This window comes from Ceratotherium simum, chromosome 9 (genome assembly GCF_057802395.1).
Source record: "Ceratotherium simum simum isolate JZ-2026a chromosome 9, ASM5780239v1, whole genome shotgun sequence".
NCBI lineage: Eukaryota > Metazoa > Chordata > Mammalia > Perissodactyla > Rhinocerotidae > Ceratotherium > Ceratotherium simum.
Genome location: NC_141908.1, coordinates 53,957,936 through 53,977,107, shown reverse-complemented (window position 1 = coordinate 53,977,107; position 19,172 = coordinate 53,957,936). Strand labels below are relative to the sequence as shown.

Below are 19,172 nucleotides of genomic sequence, written 5' to 3'. Positions count from 1 at the left end.
GGCACCCAAGGACTGTTTTAAGACTTGAACAACCAAAGTTTTTGTAGTCTGGGTTCATTCCCTCAAATACTTAGTAAGCTTCTGAAATATTTGTTTGCAGTCATTTCCACGTGCCAGTATGCACACATAGGGTTCTTTACTGGGCATGATTCTCAAGCTTGATTTCTGTCTGGCATTCTAACCCCTATGCCTCTCTCCTTCAACTTAATGGCAGCCATCTTGAAGCCATCTGGAAAAAAATAGACTTGAGTGTGAAGAAAGCACCCTTAAACTGATCTTTGCTTCAGTGGTGAAACTCTCTCTTTAGTGAGAAGTCTTAATGGGTTTTTGTTGCTTAAAGACTTTTTTCGGTGTTATCGTTTACTCTTTGGGGTTCAAAGCAGAAGGCTCCAGATTTCTGGGCTCATTCTATTCCCTTTCATTTCTGCTCTCGAACCAGCCAATTCTTGCCTGAAGTTGACTCTTCCTTCTACTGACTCACTAAGCAAAGCCAATAAGAACCGACATGTACTAACTTTGGGTTTTCCAACCTCTTCTAGAGCCACAGGCTCAGTACACACTCTGTACTCACTAAGTAATTAAAGACAACAGTGTTATTAAACAGTTTGTTATTATATAACATGGGTCTTTATATTTTCAGTCTCCAATACCAGTTTTCTTGCCTTCCTCTGTAGTGCTACATATTTTAGGATTTATTTTTAACCACAGGACCCCAATGCAAGGGACTAAATTTTATATTAATAATGATAATACTAGCTGCTGTACAAATAAACCCAAGAATTTCAATGGCTTAACACAATAGAAGTTCTGTCCTCACTCATGAAATAGAGCTGGGTGGTGACCAGGTCAACAGGCTGCCCTCCTCCATGAAGTCATTCAGGTTCCAGGATGTCAAAAGCAAAGCCCCCTCAACATGTGGTTTCCAAGGTTGCCCTGGGGGTCATGCCCATTCCAGCCAGTAGGAAGACTAGAAGAGCATGGATACGCTCTGGTGGGAGGTTTGTCAGTCTCATAGAATTTCTCCTCACGTTTCATTTTCTAGAACTCAGTCACATGTCTCCATCTAGATGGAAGAGGTAGGGTGCAGGGATGTATTTCCTGGTTAGGGAGCCACAGTGCTATGCTATGTGAAGGGAAAGAACCAGTTTTTTAGTGGACAGTTAGCTGGTCTCCCACAAATATAACAGAAAAAATATAAATAACGCAAATGTGCGATTCTCTCCTCTACCCTCCAAGCCCTTTCTCTAATTATCTGTTTGGACTCCCTGGAACGGTGGATTTGTCAGGATGCTGTACATAGGCTTGAGATCCTTCCTCAACTGATTCAATTTGGGAAAGAAGCAAGGAAGGAGCAGGCAGGGTGTCTTTAAATAACTGCTTCCTTCCCCATTTTGGTAAAATAATTCTCAGACTGAGCAATTACTAACTGCTGGATTTTAGGATTTTTTTTTTTTTTAAACAAAGGAATTGAAAAGCTGAACCACGCTGCTCTTTGCTTCTCTGAGTGAGAGGAGGCAGAGGAATGGAAGGAAGGAAGTAGGAACCTAGAACAACTGCTTGTGCAGTGGACCACTTTTCCGTTAATTACTCTTCTCTTGAATAACAGGATGTGGGAGGTGGGCAGTTTGCTCTGGCTAATGCCTCACGGTGGGCTGGTGTTGCCTGACACAGAGACAGGGGTTGGAACAGCCACCCCGGGGTACAGTATAACCGGTTTTATGGAAGAAGCCTTCTTTGTTAAAAACCAAATCCAATCAAACATGGAATGCTCCCGCAGCAGATTTAGCACTAGCCACACTCTTCTCAAATTCATTCTGTCACAAAAGCCCCAGGCAATCTCGACCCTCACAGCAAATGAATTTTCCTGTGTGTAGAGTGTGGACTTTTGTGATTTAGGATGATCGGTGTCTTACACACCCAGCTGACTATCTACTCAGACCAAGTGACCCTAATCAAATCAATCCAAGTAGATGAGGTTCCGGTGTACACAAAAGGGAGCGGGTTGCTCACCATTCAAAATCGGTCTTTCTGTACTGTAAGTTTTTTTATTCTCATGTTGCATTAAAACACAATGCAGTTCACGCTCAACTTGTCGAGGGTATAGCAATTGTATAAAGTAAGGCACCCTGTAATAACGTAAGGCCCTCGGCAACTCCCTGGGCTCCAGGGCTCTGGGCCGCCCAGCTGTCACTGCTGCAAACAGGTGGTGTAAAACAATAGCTCCGCTGAGCCGACTCACTTTCCAAATCCTCTAGCAGCCAAGCGTCCAGCCAGAATACCAGCGAGCAGCACAGGCCACCAGTCTGCCACCAGTCCACGCCAGCGCCCACAGCCCATGGAGCCCCGGCTGCTCCTCCTGCTCCTCGGCCTCTGTTCAGGTACGTGCCAGGGTTGGGGGGCTCTCCTCTGAGGCTGAAGCACTAGAAGCTCCCAAACTAGAGTCTTACTTCCTTGATGGGAACACAGAATGGCAGGGCTTCACCAGCCCGAGGCTGCTCTGTCAGTTTCTCACCACTGCTGGCTTGATTGGGTTTGTGGATAAAGATTTTTAGTTTATGTTATCCAATTAGAATAGGAGCTGCCTGGTCAAAAGCTGCAAAGTAGACATGCAAGTCCCTCCCTGCATCAGTGCCTGGCATCCGACTCCCCTCTACGATCAGATTCAGGACCACTTCTACCATCCTGGAGCTGCTTTCACATTTGAACAACTGCGGGGACTTAGAGTGGCATCTTATAAGTGAAAACAATATGGTTAACAAGTCCTTCTATTGCTCTAGGAGAATTCTGATAATGAAGAGGATTGATTGACAGCTACGTGTGCTGGGGAGAGAAACCTATTCATAATTGTAACTAAACTCTCTCCATAAAAGATGAAATATTTTGTAATTTTTAAACTCCTAAAGTTATAAAAAAAAAAAAAAGTCCATGTGAATGCATTCCTGGGTGCTTTTTTTAAAAAGGATATTACTATATGTAGCTTTGGGTTTGAATTGAAACCATAAAACCTTGCACAGCCCTTGACCTGCATTCAACTCTGGAATGTGTCACAACACAGCAGCTGAAACGCTATCCTGAATCCCACACTTCCGGTAGAGGGAAATGGGAGATATCTGCCGATTGCTTCATGTAAAAGTTGACTGGTGATGTCATCCCAACTGAGAAACAAGGCGGCTGGTATTCTGTGATTTCCCTTCTCTAATATTGCTCTGACAGACACAGGCCTTCTGGGCAAAAGAGGTAAAGAGCTTTATTATTAATGTATTTCAATAGCAGAGTTGAGGGAAATAGCCTGAACTCGGATAAATTATATCCTGTGGGATTCGGACTTGATCCAACCAGAGCTGGCCTCGTGATGGTGGTGGTGGTGATGGTGGTGGTGATGGTGGTGGTGTGTGTGTTTGCAAACATTACACTCCTTGAAAATTCTTAAGTGATATGCTTATGAATAAAAATCTTTAAGAGATCTCTTAGGACACCAAAGACCTCCAAAAATGCGTGTTTAGTTATTTTAAAAATTATATGATATGTATTTAGATCAAACCTAAAGTTTGCTGGTATCAATTCACATGGGTGGTTCATAGAAATTTAGAGCTAGACGAGGTAGTCCAACATCTTCCATTTTTTATTATAGGAAAACTGAGCTGAAAACCTGAACTGACCTGCTCAATGTCACTTAATTTATAAATTTTGGAATGTGACCAGTTGGAGACTCCGTTTCTTGGGTGCACAGTCAGAAAACAGCCTGAAATTGCCAAAAGTAGCAAGAGACACAGCACCGGGTTGAGAGAAGAATTACCCGAGGTGACCAGTGACAGTACAGAATTCCTTTTGCCCAACCCAGCAGGCTGTTTCCCACATAAAAATACAGACTGAACCAGTATGGCACAAAAAGAACACTTTGAAATTGTGGCTGAGTTCCCCTACTTAGAATCAGTCCCTGGTGGGCAAAATTCTCATTCAAATCAGGGACACTTTTTCCTGTCTTAGCTTAACACATAATGATTTCTGCTCTGTTTATATAGCACTTTCCATTACAACCTCTTCCTCTCCTCCATCTCCAGACTCCCAAGCACTTCATTACCACCTTTCTTATGGCATATTACTTTCCAAATTGTTCGTAGTTATTTATGTAAATGACAAATGTCAATCTCCATGAGGGTAGGAAGACAGGATTCCTGTCAAATTCACCTTTGAACATCTCATAGCTCTTAAAACAGTGCTTTGCACACAGTAAATGCTCAACAAATGTTTGATGAATGAATTAATGTTACCACCATCTGACTAAAGATTACCAAGATGATTTTGCTGAACAGGGAGACTTTGACATTATTTATTTGTTCGTCTGTATGTTTGTTAATTTACATCCTGCCTTTTAAAGAAAGTATTTACTGAATCCATGAAGAATTGGTCCAACTCTCCAGATCATATTGGAAACGGGAACAGAATCATAGAGTTCTGACTTCAAGACCTGTAAGGTTTCTATCATTCTACCCAGCTTTAGGCAGGAGAAAAGAAAAGAATACCAGTGAAGCCAATCTAAGTAATGGAGACCTCTTCGGAAATTCCTTAGAAAGTAATTACGGAAGGAACAAGGCCGCTCGTTATTGGCGAGGGTGGGAGAGGAGGAAATGAATGTAACTGGAATGCTGGCCATGTCCTCCCCAGGCCTCCACGTCTCCCTGGTGGACCACAGGATTGGCCTGCATAGTTTTCCTGCTACATAATGCTGACCATCTGCTCTATCCGTTGCTTTCTAGTATGTTCTTCCTGTCAAACTGGAATAAACAGTCACTTAAAAATAAGCAGCCCAGGGCAATGCCAAAGCAATAGCTTCAAACTCAGTGGCCAAGGCACTCAGTGACCCATATCAGGCCCCTGTCCCACCATGGGCTGGGTGGAGCCTGGGATAGTCAAGGCACGCAGACAAAAGGATTGTCGTGTCCCAGGGGCTCAATGGGCAACTGGGAAACTGGGAAAACACGCTCCACAGTCCTCAAATGCAGGTGGTTTCGGGGAGATGCCATGTGAATGCTCTGCCTGGTTGGGCACCTTGGACGCTCTTGGACCCTTTTGGGTTCAGAAAATTTGGGAAACTAGAAATGAAGAGGTAGGCGAGGTCAGGGGTTCCCTGCATTGAGTCCAGGAAAGTCATAATGGAGATATTTATTCTCCACTGAAAAGCTTCACTGAAAGCTTCAAAATCTGAACGGAAAGGAGACATTTACCTTAGCGAGGTGGTAAAGCGCCCAGGCCCTGCTGTCAGACTGCTTCTGTTTGCAATCCCGCCCTAACCGGCTGGGAACCATGAGTACATTGCTCAGCTGTCCCAACCTCGGCTCTTTCATTTGTAAAGTAGAGCAAAGGCCTACCTCAGAGGATTGTTATAAGGATTCACAAAGATAATACAAACACAGGGCCTTTAATAAAGCTCTATGGACTAATTAAAACACACTTTTGAGGGATGAAAATGTATCAACTCATTGCATAACATTGGTTCTTTCAAGCTGATCCAAAGTCCTGGATGAGAAATAGTGATTGAGAGCGTGGGCTCTGGGCTTGAATGGTGGCTCCACCATGTATGAAATCTGGGCAAGTTACTTAACCTCTCTGTGCCTCAATTTCCTCATCTGTACAGTGAGGACAATAGCAGTCCCTAAAACACCCAATTGTGAGGATTGAAAGAGTTAGTATATACAAAGCACATAGAAGAGTGTCTGGCACATAACAAGTTGAATATGTTAGTTATTATTTTTACTGATTAATAAAAATAGAAAAAGTAATTTTTACTTAATAATTATTTTCTTGACAAACTCTTTCAAACTTAGGATCCAAGGAGAAAAATAATAAAGAAAAATAATAACCCATCTTAGAGGTGATAGGTTAATACTACTGGGGAAAATGGGAAAGCACATCACGCATTCCATTTTTAAAGTTGTCTTGGCACAGGGAAAAGGTGTGAGGGTTTCAGCAATAACCTGCGGAAAGGGGAGATCTGGTTACATGAATCACGGCAAATGGATCGTGTGTCTACTTCCTCTCCCAGCCCTGAACAGGCAGTCCCCAATCCACGTAAGGCTTGAGTTACAAAGATCCTTCGTAAGGCACTTGTTGGAATTTGGAACACATTTTCTCATAGGAATAATGGTACATGCAGTTGTGCAGTTTCCAGGACAGCCCACAACACACTCATAATATTAAGAGTTAGGGCAGGAGCACAATGCAGAATGACAGGACTCTAACTGGAGCTTCGCCCTAGCTGCATGACCTTGGACAAGTCATCCAACCTCTCAGAATCTCAGGTGAGAATGTCTGCTGCCTGCCTGCCTCACCGGAGGCTGGTGAGGACCACATAACATTGGACTAAAAGGGCTGTGGGCTTCGGGAGTATTAGCTGAATTGCTCTCCATCCTGAAGGAAAATGCAGTCAAGATTCCTTGGAATCACTTGTGCTCCAAATAGGAGCCCCAAATCCAGGTCAGCAAAGCACACAGTTTTTACTCTATCTTAACAACTTAACTGGGACATGTACCCACCAGCAGCGATATTTTTTAAAATTATGGTAAAATACACATTACATAAAATTTACCACGGTAAAATACATATTACATAAAATTACCGTTTTAAACTGTATAAGTCAGTGGCATTAAGTACATTCACTATGTTACGCAAGCATCACCACTATCTAATTCCAGAATTTTTTCATCACCCCAAAAGGAAACCCTGTACCCATTAATAATCATTCCCCATTCCCCTGTCCCCTCAGTCCCTGGTAATCGCTAATCTGCTTTCTGTCTTTATGGATTTACCTATTCTGGACATTTTATATAAATGGAATCATGCAATATATGCCCTTTTGTGTCTGACTTTTTTCACTTGGCATAATGTTTTCAAGGTTCATCCATGTTGTAGCATGTATCAATACCCCATTCCTTTTCATGGCCCTATAATATTCTACTACATGGATATGCCACAATTTGTTCATCCATTTATCTGTTGATGGACATTTGGGTTATTTCCATCTTTTAGCTATTGTATATAGTGCTGGTATGAACATTCATGTATAAGTTTTTGAACAATTCTTTTGGGGATATACCCAGAAGTGGAATTGCCAGGTCATATAGTAACTCTGCGTGTAACTTGTGTGAGGAACTGCCAAACTGTTTTTCACAGCAGCTGCACCATTTTACATTCTCACCAGCAACATATGTGTGTTTCAGTTTCTCTACAACCTCACCAATATTTGTCATTTTCAATTTTGTTAATTATGGCCATCCTAGTGGGTGTGAACCAGCATCAATTTTTGGCTGTTTATAGCATCATGAGATCTCAGGCCAACCAACCCAAGAGTTCATTATACCATGCCCAGACTCTGAAATACTGAGACTGGCTTTTGTGTGGATCTGTCTTCTTGTGTATGCATGTTCCTAGCTCACTTGATTCAGCCAGAGGCTGTATTAAGGAATGTCATCTGTCCAAAGCACAAGTGTCATGATAATCTGGCACACCCCACTGGGAAGGGACCACACCAGCAGCTGCGCTTGGGAGGGAACTTAAGGCAATAAGAGCTTCCCTTGGGAGCCCTTCCACAGGGGGTCTGCGTGCCTTCCATTAGCTGGTCACGCCTCAATTACTCATGTTACTGTGTGTGGAGGGTGGGGAGCAGAATCTGATAGCGTGTGTGTCTTTTGCTGTCTCAGCTGGCCTCGTCCTATGTTCCGAAAATGAGACCCGTCTGGTGGCAAAGCTATTTGAAAATTATAACAGCGTCGTACGGCCAGTGGAAGACCACCACCAGGCCGTGGAGGTCACCGTGGGCCTGCAGCTGATACAGCTCATCAACGTGGTGAGGCAAGAGCACTCCGGGCTCCCCACAGCACCCACACCCCTCACCCTGGAGCATCCTCCCGTCTGCTCCCCTCTCTATCCCCTAAAGATGAGGCCTTATCTTTTTTCAGGATGAAGTAAATCAGATCGTGACAACCAATGTTCGACTGAAACAGGTAATTCAGCTAGATAATTGCATTTATGTTATTTTTATTTACCCTGAAATTTAACCTGGGCCCAGAGGAAATCAATTTTGGTAACAAGGATATGTATCAAAATGTTAAAGGTAGATATTTTGGGGTAGTGGGATTATGGATATGTTCTGGTGTTTCTTCTTTACTTTGTGTGTTTTCTGTGTTCATTAGTTTGCTAGGGCTGCCATAACAAAGTCACAAACTGGGCAGCTTAAACAACAGGAATTTACTGTCTCACGGATCTTGAGGCCAAAAGTTCAAAATCAAGGTGTTGGCAGCATTGGTTCCTTCTGAGGGCTGTGAAGAGGAATCTTCTCCAGGCCTCTCCTTTGCTTACAGTTGGCCATCTTCATGTTCACATGGCTTTCTTCCTGAAATGTCCCCTTCTTATAAGGACACTAGTCATATTGGATTAGGGCCTACATTAATGGCCTCATTTTAACTTAATTACCTCTGTAAAGACCCTATCTCCAAATAACGTTGTATTCTGAGGTACTGGGGGTTATGACTTCAACATATGAATTCTGGGAAGACATAATTTAATCCGTAACATTGTGTTATCCAAATTTGCTGCATTGGACATATATTACTTTTATAATGTAGGTAAAAATATAATACTTTAAAAAAATGATGTTGCCTGTTTGAGGAAATTGTTCACCATGGGGTCATTCTCCTTTCCTGGGGTGGGCAGTGTGGCATGATAGATCTGCCGCCACCCAGTGGCATGACTTGGGAGTACCTTTGTCTTCTCATCTGTAAAATGGGGTCAATAATCACTCTTACCTCATAGGATTGTTATGAGAACTACATGATAAATATAGGTGAAGTGCTCAGAACAGTGCCTGCATGTAGTCAGTGCTATGTAAGTGTTTGCTGTTATTGTTTACTACAGTGAAAGCTGAATTCTGAATCAAACCTTTCTTTTTGGGGCACAACTTCTGTCAACATCTGAATTACCATACCCATCAGAGCTCTTGATAACCCTAGATTTTTTAAAAAATGTTTTTAGCTTTTTAATTGGCGAAATGTCTTCGTTTTTAGCAATGGGTGGATTACAACCTAAAATGGAATCCAGAAGACTATGGCGGCGTGAAAAAAATTCACATTCCCTCAGAAAAGATCTGGCGCCCAGACTTGGTTCTCTATAACAAGTAAGCAAAACAGACAGGACGGGGAGGGGGGTAAATTCCTGGGGCAGGTGGAGGCGAGTGCCCTCATGGCAGGGCTGCCACTCTCAGTATGCTTCTTACCACTGTTCACATTAAATAACCCTTAACAACCAAGAGCCAAGTTGACACGCTAGGGGTGCCATATGGTGTCTCATGTTATGAATAGAAACAATTATCAGAGCCAAATTGAAACAGGGCTGTGGGGTGGGGGACACTTAATCCCTGAGAGCTCCTGAAGGGTGTATGGCAACCATCCAGGGAACCCAAACTTCATATAATTGAGTTCTTTGGAATTAAATGTCCTTCCTACCAATAGGTCTGAACCGGGATTGTTATTCATCACATCTTCACGGCATCCCAAGTCATGGAGTACTGCTGATGGCCCGGGTGCCTGTGTAGCCCATCCACTGGGCTCCGTGACAGACTGCACGTTGTGAAATTATAATGTGATTCAAGACATTCCGGTTTAATGACACATTCATTATCATATGCCCTTCATTTGTCAGGGAATGTTCATTTCAAAGAGCATCTTTCCCAGGCAGCAGCATTCGATGGCGGCCTAGAGGATTTGCGGTCTGACATTCAGCATGGGTCTGGGACCAGCAGGCTGTGTGTTCTAGAAGACTTAGCAGGGAAGGCAGCGAGGGCTAGTGCATAGAAATGATACCCTTTAAGGCTGACTCTCCCCAACTTTGATTTTCTACTACATATTTTCCAATTATACCTGGGACTCCAGCTTGAGCCAAATTATCTAATCATTTGTGTAACCTTTTTGGGCAAATATGCTGATCGGGCAGTGTCTTGTGTTAGTTTTCTCTCTCAGACAGAATCTGAGGGAAGCAATTAAAATCCTCTGGCCTTTTAACAAGCTCACTCAGGAACACCCTGCTGGGGAGAGAACCCTGTTTTACTAGCTCATAGGGAGAGACTTAGATGATCCTACGGCCCTCTGCTCTTTGTGGTTCTTTCGAGAAGGTCCAAAACTGAGTAGATTTCTGGATAGAGCCCCATCTCCATCCCAAAGAAAAATCAATGGGAAAAAAAATTTCTCGATTTATGAAGTGAGGCACCAGTAAGTGCCATATGTCCCTGAAAGCCCACTGAGGCAGACCCCACCCACCTGTTCGACACCTCTTCTAATGCCCTGCTCTTGGCCAAGGCCCTGGGACACAGGCTGTTTGTGGGACAAGCAGACTGCCCACTTAATAAGGCCTGCAGAAGTGGCTCATTATTTCTTAATATCTAGCATTATTTTAACGAGAAATTACTGCCAACATTTGAAAATCAGGAAATATCACATTAAATCTGGATTTGTAGCCTCTCTAGAAAAATCCAACCCTCAGAAATCTGGAGGGGGCAGGCCCGGTGGTGCAGCGGTTAAGTGCGTGCACTCAGCTTAGGCGGCCCAGGGTTCGCAGGTTCCGATCCCGGGCGCGCACTGACACACCACTTGTCAAGCCATGCTGTGGCGGCATCTCGTATAAAGTAGAGGAAGATGGGCACAGATGTTAGCCCAGGGCCAATCTTCGTCAGCAAAAAGAGGAGGATTGGCATCGGATGTTAGCTCAGGGCTAATCTTCCTCAAAAAAAAAAAAAAATCTGGAAATTTTGGGTTAAAAAATCTAAATTTCCAGCTTGTTAGGAAAAATCCAAATATCTGGGAACATTGGGCCTTTGCTCCACGTGGACGCCACAGGCAGAGCCGACTGGCACGTTCCTTAGAGGAGAGAGGGGCTCTCCCTTCACCACAGTCTCACCCCACACTCCTTCTAGACTGCCTGGCCCTGGAGGCATCTGAGATTGTGGCCCCACCCCATGGACTTCTAAATAGTTCCTAAAAAGGTAATAGACCTCTTCCTTAACCTGCTTGTCTCAGTAATGAGCCCTTGGTGGTGTCTTTATTTAAAATTTCTGGCTTTTTCCCAGTTCATTTTCAAAGTACATCAGAAAAGGGATAGTGGAGATTAACATTACAAACACTACTGAGGACTGGGAGGAAACCAAGCTGGGATGCAGTGGATCAGGGTTACCTGTTATTCCTTTAAAACTATAGATTCCCAAGTTCTTCCCCAAATGTTCTGATTCAACACTTAGATGGTTCTCAGGAATCTATATTTTAAAGAATTACCCCAGTGTTTAAAATTAGCAATTTTAAACAATAACAATTCTTATTATCAGACAAATTTGGGAAACTGCCATAGGTAAAAGCGACACTGCCCGAAAGAAAGCTTCTGTAATTAGCACCTGAATAATTAACAGCTGGCTCCTGTTCACATCCCCAAGCAGAACTGAAGGCTCATCCATCACTTGGAGCCATGTTCCTCTTTTATCCCAATTGTAGTGCAGACGGTGACTTTGCCATTGTCAAGTTCACCAAAGTGCTCCTGGACTACACCGGCCATATCACGTGGACACCTCCAGCCATCTTCAAAAGCTACTGTGAGATCATTGTCACCCACTTTCCCTTTGACGAACAGAACTGCAGCATGAAGCTGGGCACCTGGACCTATGATGGCTCTGTGGTGGTGATCAACCCGGTAGGTGGTGACCTTCTGTGATGAGGTTGGACTCAGGAAAGGTGTGACTCAGGTCTCCAACTCTGCCCCTTGATGATCATAGGCTCTCAGCACCAGGTAGAACTTTGGGAATCATTTCATTTGATGTTCCCAATTGACTGGGAAGGTTTCCAATGCCCTGCACATGAGAACCACCTGCGAGCTTAAATGAATTCCCTATACCCAGGCTCAGTCCCAATAATTCTGATTTAATCAGTGTGTGGTGGGGCCAGGGCACCAATATGTGTTAAAGCTCCCAGGTGACTAGAATGCACAGTCAATATGGAGAATCCCAATAGTCCAAACCCCCTTATTTCATAGGAAAGGAACCTAAGACCCCAAAGTGGAAGTTACCCAGGGTCCCTCCTGGGTATGTGACAGACAGCACTGGAAAGAGTTGCCTTGTCACAGCCAATTATGAAATCCTGTCCCTCCTCATGGCGACGTTGCTGGGATTTCAAAGTTTCATTCCATCTTCTCAGGAGAGCGACCAGCCAGACTTGAGCAACTTCATGGAGAGCGGGGAGTGGGTGATCAAGGAGTCCCGGGGCTGGAAGCACTGGGTGTTCTACGCCTGCTGCCCCTCCACCCCCTACCTGGACATCACCTACCACTTCGTCATGCAGCGCCTGCCCCTCTACTTCATCGTCAACGTCATCATTCCCTGCCTGCTCTTCTCCTTCTTAACCGGCCTGGTGTTCTACCTGCCCACAGACTCAGGTGGGTGCGGTTGCCATGGCTGCTGCTGCTGACGCTGACAGATCTCATGCTGCTATTTTGAGGGAAGCCAAAAATAATCACGGGCTGATTAACAATACAGGCAGACAGACCCAAATCATCATCGCTGGGAGGATGCATTTACTGAGTGGTCTGGGGCAGTGGTGAAAGTCACTGTGGGTGGAGCTCACAGCTGGAGCAGACTACAGAGAGAGTTGAGCATGACCCTGAAGATGCACATACATAGCTCAGTCTAGTTAAATTGGATAACCACCAATACCTATTTGGGGAATACCTACTGTGTGCCCAGAAACACGCTGGGTAAGGCATGGATCACAGACATTCCCCGTGCCACTTCCCCAGTGAAGTCACTTGCTTTATACTGACTAATCCAGGCCTTGCCTCTTGTGCTCACTGCCTGCCACTGGAAAATAGCTTTTGCATATCTGTTTTCCAGATGGCAGCATCTTTATACACAAGACCATACTTCCCAAGTGGCAATTCTTTCTCACATATCAGCCTGGACAACTTACTTACCTCCTACTGAGTAATCACATCTGTGACATAATTCCACCAAACACCAACAATCTACAGAAAAGGGGAAAATGGTACAGAAAAGGGGAAAATGATATGGCTGCCAGCAAGTCACCACTCATAAACAATTTATGCCAGACATGGAGGGAAAAAAGAGAGATAGTAACAATTTTATCAAAATGCTAAAAAAAAATCCACAAAAGTCTAAATTGAGTTTTCCAATAAGAAAAAAAAGTTATGCATTCACTCATTCAACATATATTTGTTGAACAACTGTTATGTGGCAGGGATACAATAGAGAATGAGAGAATTCACCCCACAGAATATATGTTCTAGTGATTGTACTCATATTTAAACAAATGATCACAACAAATATTTTTTCAACTTTCTAGTCAAGTGAGGCTTCTTATTTTTTTTTTAATTTTATTTATTTAATTTATTTTTTCCCCCAAAGCCCTAGTAGATAGTCGTATGTGATAGCTGCACATCCTTCTAGTTGCTGTATGTGGGACGCGGCCTCAGCATGGCTGGAGAAGCGGTGTGTCGGTGCGCACCTGGGATCTGAACCCAGGCCGCCAGCAGCGGAGCGCGTGCACTCAACCGCTAAGCCACGGGGCCGGCCCTCAAATGAAGCTTCTTAAAGGGAAGAGAGAAAACACTAGTCAGGGCAATATGGATACTAAGCAGAGTTGCTATAAATACTAAATGATTTACACTTGAAAAGCATTTAGAACAGTAAGACTGCTTGATAAATGTTAGCTATTATTATTATTAATCAAGAAATTTGATATAACTTGATCACTATTTCATATTTGTAATTGTCTTCTTTTTCATGTTTGAAGACTTTCTGACCCACCAGGTAAAATTGACAATTTCTTGTCTACATCTGCTTGGTATCCTGTATACGCTCCTAGTATCTGGAAGGGTCCAGTATGGGAAAAGCTCCATACTAGAAAGCAGGGCAACACAAGGGTTTCTGAGAACACAAACAGCTAGATGGGCCCAAGGGAAGTCCCCTCCAAAGGCTCTACTGCATCTCAGGTGGTCAGTGCCCATAGAGACATCACAGAGCCATTCAGCTCCTGACCTTCCTGGTTGCCATGCTCGCCAACCAAGACTCCAACAGGGAATGTTCTCCATGAAATTACAGGGCCTAGAGAAAAGAGGTAGGGGTGGGGAAATCCTTTAATATGAAAAACAAAACAAAACAAGGAAAAACAAATCATCTTCTTAGATGAAAGTGAGAAAGTCAGTGATGTGAAATCGTTGATTTTGTCCTTTTCTCAGTTTGGGTCTTGCAGCTTGATCCCATAATGAGAAGATTATACGTGTACCTCTGGGCTGCCCATCCATCTGCTGGGTAACAAGCAGGCCAGGCTGCAGTTCAGTTTTGTGAGGTTTATGACACTTTTCAGCAGACAGAAAAACTGCTGCCCAGGGTCTACCTCGCCACTTAGCTTGGTGTAACTGGGTTCCACCAAGAAACGGAATTCTGAGGCACGAGATGAAGTAGCCATTTCCTGCTTGGCAGCCTCTAATGGAAATGCCTGCCACATGTCATCGTCAGCCAAGTTAAGGTGCCAAGGTCTCCTAGGAAATTCTGCCAAAAAAATTTCCCCAGAATGATGCTTTGAGAACATTCTGGTCACATTCCACTCACCCTTGGGTTTTGGTGGTGTATTCGTTTGCAAGGGCTGCCATAACAAAGTACCACAGACTGAGTGGTTTAAACGACAGGAATAACTGTCTCACAGTTCTGCAGGCTGGAAGTCCAACAACAAGGTATCGGCAGGGTTGGTTTCCTCTTGTGCCTCTCTCCTTGGCTTGCAGATGTCAATCTTCTCCCTGTGTCTCCACACGGTCTTTCCTCTCTGTGTGTATCTGTGTCCTAATCTCCTCTTCTTATAAGGACACCAGCCATATGGGGTGAGGGCCCACCCTAAGACCTCATTTTTATATAACTACCTCTTTAAAGGCCTTATCTCCAAATACAATCACTGAGGTGCTGAGACTTAGGACATCAGCGTATAAATTTGGGGGGAGCAACAATTCAGCCCATAACTGGTGGGTTGTTGTGTTTCTTCTTCATTTTGTCCAGGAGAGAAGATGACTTTGAGCATCTCTGTCCTGCTGTCCTTAACTGTGTTCCTTCTGGTCATTGTGGAGCTGATCCCTTCCACCTCCAGTGCCGTGCCCTTGATTGGGAAATACATGCTGTTCACCATGGTGTTTGTCATCACTTCCATCATCATCACCGTCATCGTCATCAACACGCACCACCGCTCCCCCAGCACCCACGTCATGCCCGAGTGGGTGCGGAAGGTGAGTGAGCGAGGCCCCTGCAAACTTTGCACAGGGCAGCCATTATCTCGAGGACATCTACCTTCCACGTGGCCAGCAGAACTCTGGCTAACACTTGTGACTACTTAGGAACTGCAAGTCCTTTCTGGGCTGGAGGGGATTTTTGGAAGGAACCTTCTTTGGCCCCTTCCCAGGGATGAATAACTCATGTAGCCTCCCTAGAGAGAGAAGAAAAACAGAATTAACAAAGCCCACTCTAAATTCAATCTTAAATAATCTCTTTGATTAGAGAAGATGAATAAATCACTGTCTTTTTATACAAATGCTGTGAAATTCTTGAAATTTCTGTTTGTATGCCTTCCAATTTGTGAACAGGCTGCTTTAGTTTTTGCTGGTGGAATCGTGTGCTGGGAATAGAACAAGGGCTAGAGTTGAAGGGGGGGCTTGATGAGAGATTGTCAGAAAGTGAGTTTTGGTGAGGAACTTGGTCTTGAATATTTACATTATTGAAATTTAGAATGTGTTAACATTTCAAATATGTCAGTTTTTTGATAAAATTTCACAGAGACACTAACTTCCAGGGTCTTTTGTGAAGAATGCAAAATATTTTTCACGAATTGACAAACTACTGCTTGCAATATATTCTTTTTGGAGGAGAAACAGTCCCTGTTTCTGTAAAGACTGTTAAGTGACTCCTGGCAACACCTATGTTGTATTTCTTCAGGAACAAGAAATGGAGGAAAACAGTCTAGCTGTTGTGTGGGGCCAGAACCTTGTATATTTTTTAGCTGAGGGGCCCTTTCTTTAACCATATGATCATGAGAACACACGGCCTTGAAAGCAGCTGGTGCCTATAGCGGTGCCTGTAAGAGTCATTGGGTTCTTATGAGTCTGATAGCTGCGCACAGGCTCTCTCCAGTGGCGAACTGCTCACATTACAGAATCATCACAATAATAATTCCACAGGCCAAAAGACATGTATAAAGGAATCTTTGAGAAAATCTAGTATAGTCCCTTGTTTTAATGACAAAGAGACTGAGGCCCAGAGAAGCTGAGTGACTTGCCTAAGGTCACATTGCTAATACAAAGTTAGAGTCTGATGCTTGCCCTGCTGACAATAATTCTGATACATAGACATCTTTTTTGTGTTAGGTTTTTATCGATACTATCCCAAATATCATGTTCTTCTCCACAATGAAAAGACCATCCAGAGAAAAACAAGACAGAAAGATTTTTACAGAAGACATCGATATTTCTGACATTTCTGGGAAGCCGGGGCCTCCACCCATGGGCTTCCACTCTCCCCTGATCAAACACCCCGAGGTGAAAAGTGCCATCGAGGGCGTCAAATACATCGCGGAGACCATGAAGTCTGACCAGGAGTCCAATAACGTAAGCTTTGTGGCTTGAAATCCGCACCTCTGGGTTTAAATGATCAGATGCTCGAGTGCAGACCGATGGGTTTGGCTTGATGGGTAGGTTGGTGCTTAAGAGGCAGCTACTGACCCAAGATCCCCTGTTGACCTCCTCTGGGCCACCTTAGTAAGTCATCTCATTGTGAACAATCTATTCAAAAAATGAAGATCAGGGGCCAGCCTGGTGGCATGGCGGTTAAGTGCAGGTGGGTGGGGCGGGTGCCAGCGTGCGCATGCAGGGGCCAGGTTCGCAGGTTCCGATCCCAGGCGCGCACAATGCATCGCTTGTCAAGCCATGCTGTGGTGGTGTCCCATATAAAGTAGAGGAAGATGGGCACGGATGTTAGCCCAGGGCCAACCTTCCTCAGCAAAAAGAGGAGGATTGGCATCGGATGTTAGCTCAGGGCTAATCTTCCTCACACACTAAAAATAAAGATCATAATGCCAGCCAAGGGGTGTTGGGGGCTTCAAGATCTACAACCTGAATAGGCCATAGAAGAAGCACAGTGTGAACATTGTGAGTTTAATGGCCACCTTAAGGAAATTCTAACCTTTTCCTCTCTCCCAGGCGGCCGAGGAATGGAAGTATGTTGCAATGGTGATGGACCACATTCTCCTTGGAGTCTTCATGCTCGTCTGTATCATCGGAACCCTGGCTGTGTTCGCAGGTCGGCTCATTGAATTAAATCAGCAAGGGTGAGCAGAAAGCTGAGCCCAGCCCACTTCTGCCCCCGCACCGGGCAGAGCAGAGAAAGGCAAGAAAGACAGGAAGATTTGCCTAGTGGGATACAAGCTCACTTATCAAACATTTCATTTTCTGTGTTTATGATTAATGATATTGCTTGGCATTGACATAAGGTTGTGGCCTCCAGGTGTCTTCACATTGCTTCTCCCTTCAGTCCTGCTCTGCCTGGAGAGCGAGGCTGTTTCAGTAAATGAAACAGAACTGCTACAAGAAGTGTTCATTTCCAATGGTGCCTGGAAGAGTTTTGCCCAGAATAACTGAGATTTCCTGTTGATTTGTTTTGTTTCATTTTTTTAAGCAAAAAATGTATCCTTTGCTTAAAAGCCAGTTTTGTACCTACTAGGAAAGCCCCATCTACCAGTCCCAAAAAGATAAAGCATTTCATTCAGAGAGAAAGGAATCAGTACAAAGGCAGCAACTAAGTTCCAGAATGGCCACTAAAATACAAACTGCATCAAAAACCCATGTTTTAAAGTGGATTTCTAGAACTGGGACGTGAGGGAAGGGTTTCCCAGTCTAACACAGCACCTGAGTTTGATGCTCAGGGTTTGAGGGAAAACAGGTCCTAACCTGTATGGAGTGTGGGGGCCAGGCACTGTGGGAATCGTCTCACATGTATGGTTTTATTTCACCCTTGTAACTCTCTTAATGTCCCTCTTTTACAAATGAGAAAACTGACTTGAGGGAGGTTAAGTTCATTGCCCAAACTAGTAAGTAGAAGAACTGAGATTTGAACCCAGACTTTGAGAGTCCAAAACAGCTCCGGGCTGGGTCACTTCATTGCTCACTTGCTCTGCCGGCCACCCCTGGTTCTCAACCTAGGCCCTTCTGTAACTCTGGTCAGTGTTTTGAGAGCTTCAGTCTTGGTGTCACCCATCTTTCTGCCTTCTCAATTAACTTCCTGCCTTTTTTTCCCTAGTCCTTATCCCAATCATGTTTGGGGTTCTAGTTCTATAAATGAAATCAGATATGTGTGCATATATCATCACCATTTCTAAAATTCTGAACAAGTGAATAGGAGAGAAAATTATTTTTCTTCATAGCAGCCTTCCAGCCACTATGTAGTTCACCCCAGAACTAGAAAATGTGCAGCCCTGGGCTCAGTAATGGCCCTGGGATCACCAGAACACATTTGACCCACATCAGTACTGGGGAGAGCTGTGAATTGCACTGCTGGGCAGCCTGTCTGAACCCAGGTGGTTTCAATCCACTTCTCCATGGGATTCCCCATCACACACCAGTGGCAGGACTGAGTGCCCTCATTTTAGAGTAAACTAAAGGGAAAACAGTTTGGAGGTTCCTCAAAAAACTAAACATAGACTTGTCCTCTGATCCAGCAATTCCACTCCTAAGTATGTGCCCAAAAGAACTGAAAGCAGAGACTTGAGCAGATCCTTGTATGACGATGTGCACTGCAGCACTATGCACAATAGGCAAAAGGGGGAAACAAGCCAAGTGTCCATCAATGGAAAAGCAAAATGTGGTATATACATACAATGGAATATTATTCAGCTTAAAGAGGAATGAAATATGCTACAATGAAATATGCTGATATATGCTACAATGTGGATCAGCCTTGAAAACAGGCTAAGTGAACTAAGCCAGATGCAAAAGGACAAAAATTGTATGAATTCACTTTTTTGAGGTATCAAGAATAGGCACATTCATAGAGACAGAAAGTAGAATAGTGGTTACCAGGGTTTAGGGGGAGGGGTGAG

The 19,172-nt window shown here is 44.1% G+C and overlaps 1 protein-coding gene across 1 annotated transcript; it reads left to right on the top strand.

Moving 5' to 3' along the window:
* The first annotated feature begins 2,335 nt into the window (after window positions 1-2,335).
* CHRNA1 (cholinergic receptor nicotinic alpha 1 subunit) lies at window positions 2,336-19,157 on the top strand. The gene is made up of 9 exons (XM_087434930.1): window positions 2,336-2,378; window positions 7,698-7,843; window positions 7,956-8,000; window positions 9,060-9,169; window positions 11,529-11,724; window positions 12,225-12,462; window positions 15,092-15,315; window positions 16,447-16,686; window positions 17,278-19,157. Exons 1-9 carry the CDS (start codon window positions 2,336-2,338, stop codon window positions 17,407-17,409), a joined length of 1,374 nt encoding a protein of 457 aa, XP_087291056.1. The 3' UTR covers window positions 17,410-19,157.
* Window positions 19,158-19,172: the final 15 nt, after the last annotated feature.

Bases quoted from the DNA above. Each gene is read 5' to 3' on its own strand.
- CHRNA1 (XM_087434930.1), top strand. From the start codon at position 2,336: ATGGAGCCCCGGCTGCTCCTCCTGCTCCTCGGCCTCTGTTCAG. The intron at 11,725-12,224 runs GTAGGTGGTGAC...CCATCTTCTCAG, and splicing joins CTGTGGTGGTGATCAACCCG to GAGAGCGACCAGCCAGACTT. The intron at 12,463-15,091 runs GTGGGTGCGGTT...CATTTTGTCCAG, and splicing joins CTACCTGCCCACAGACTCAG to GAGAGAAGATGACTTTGAGC.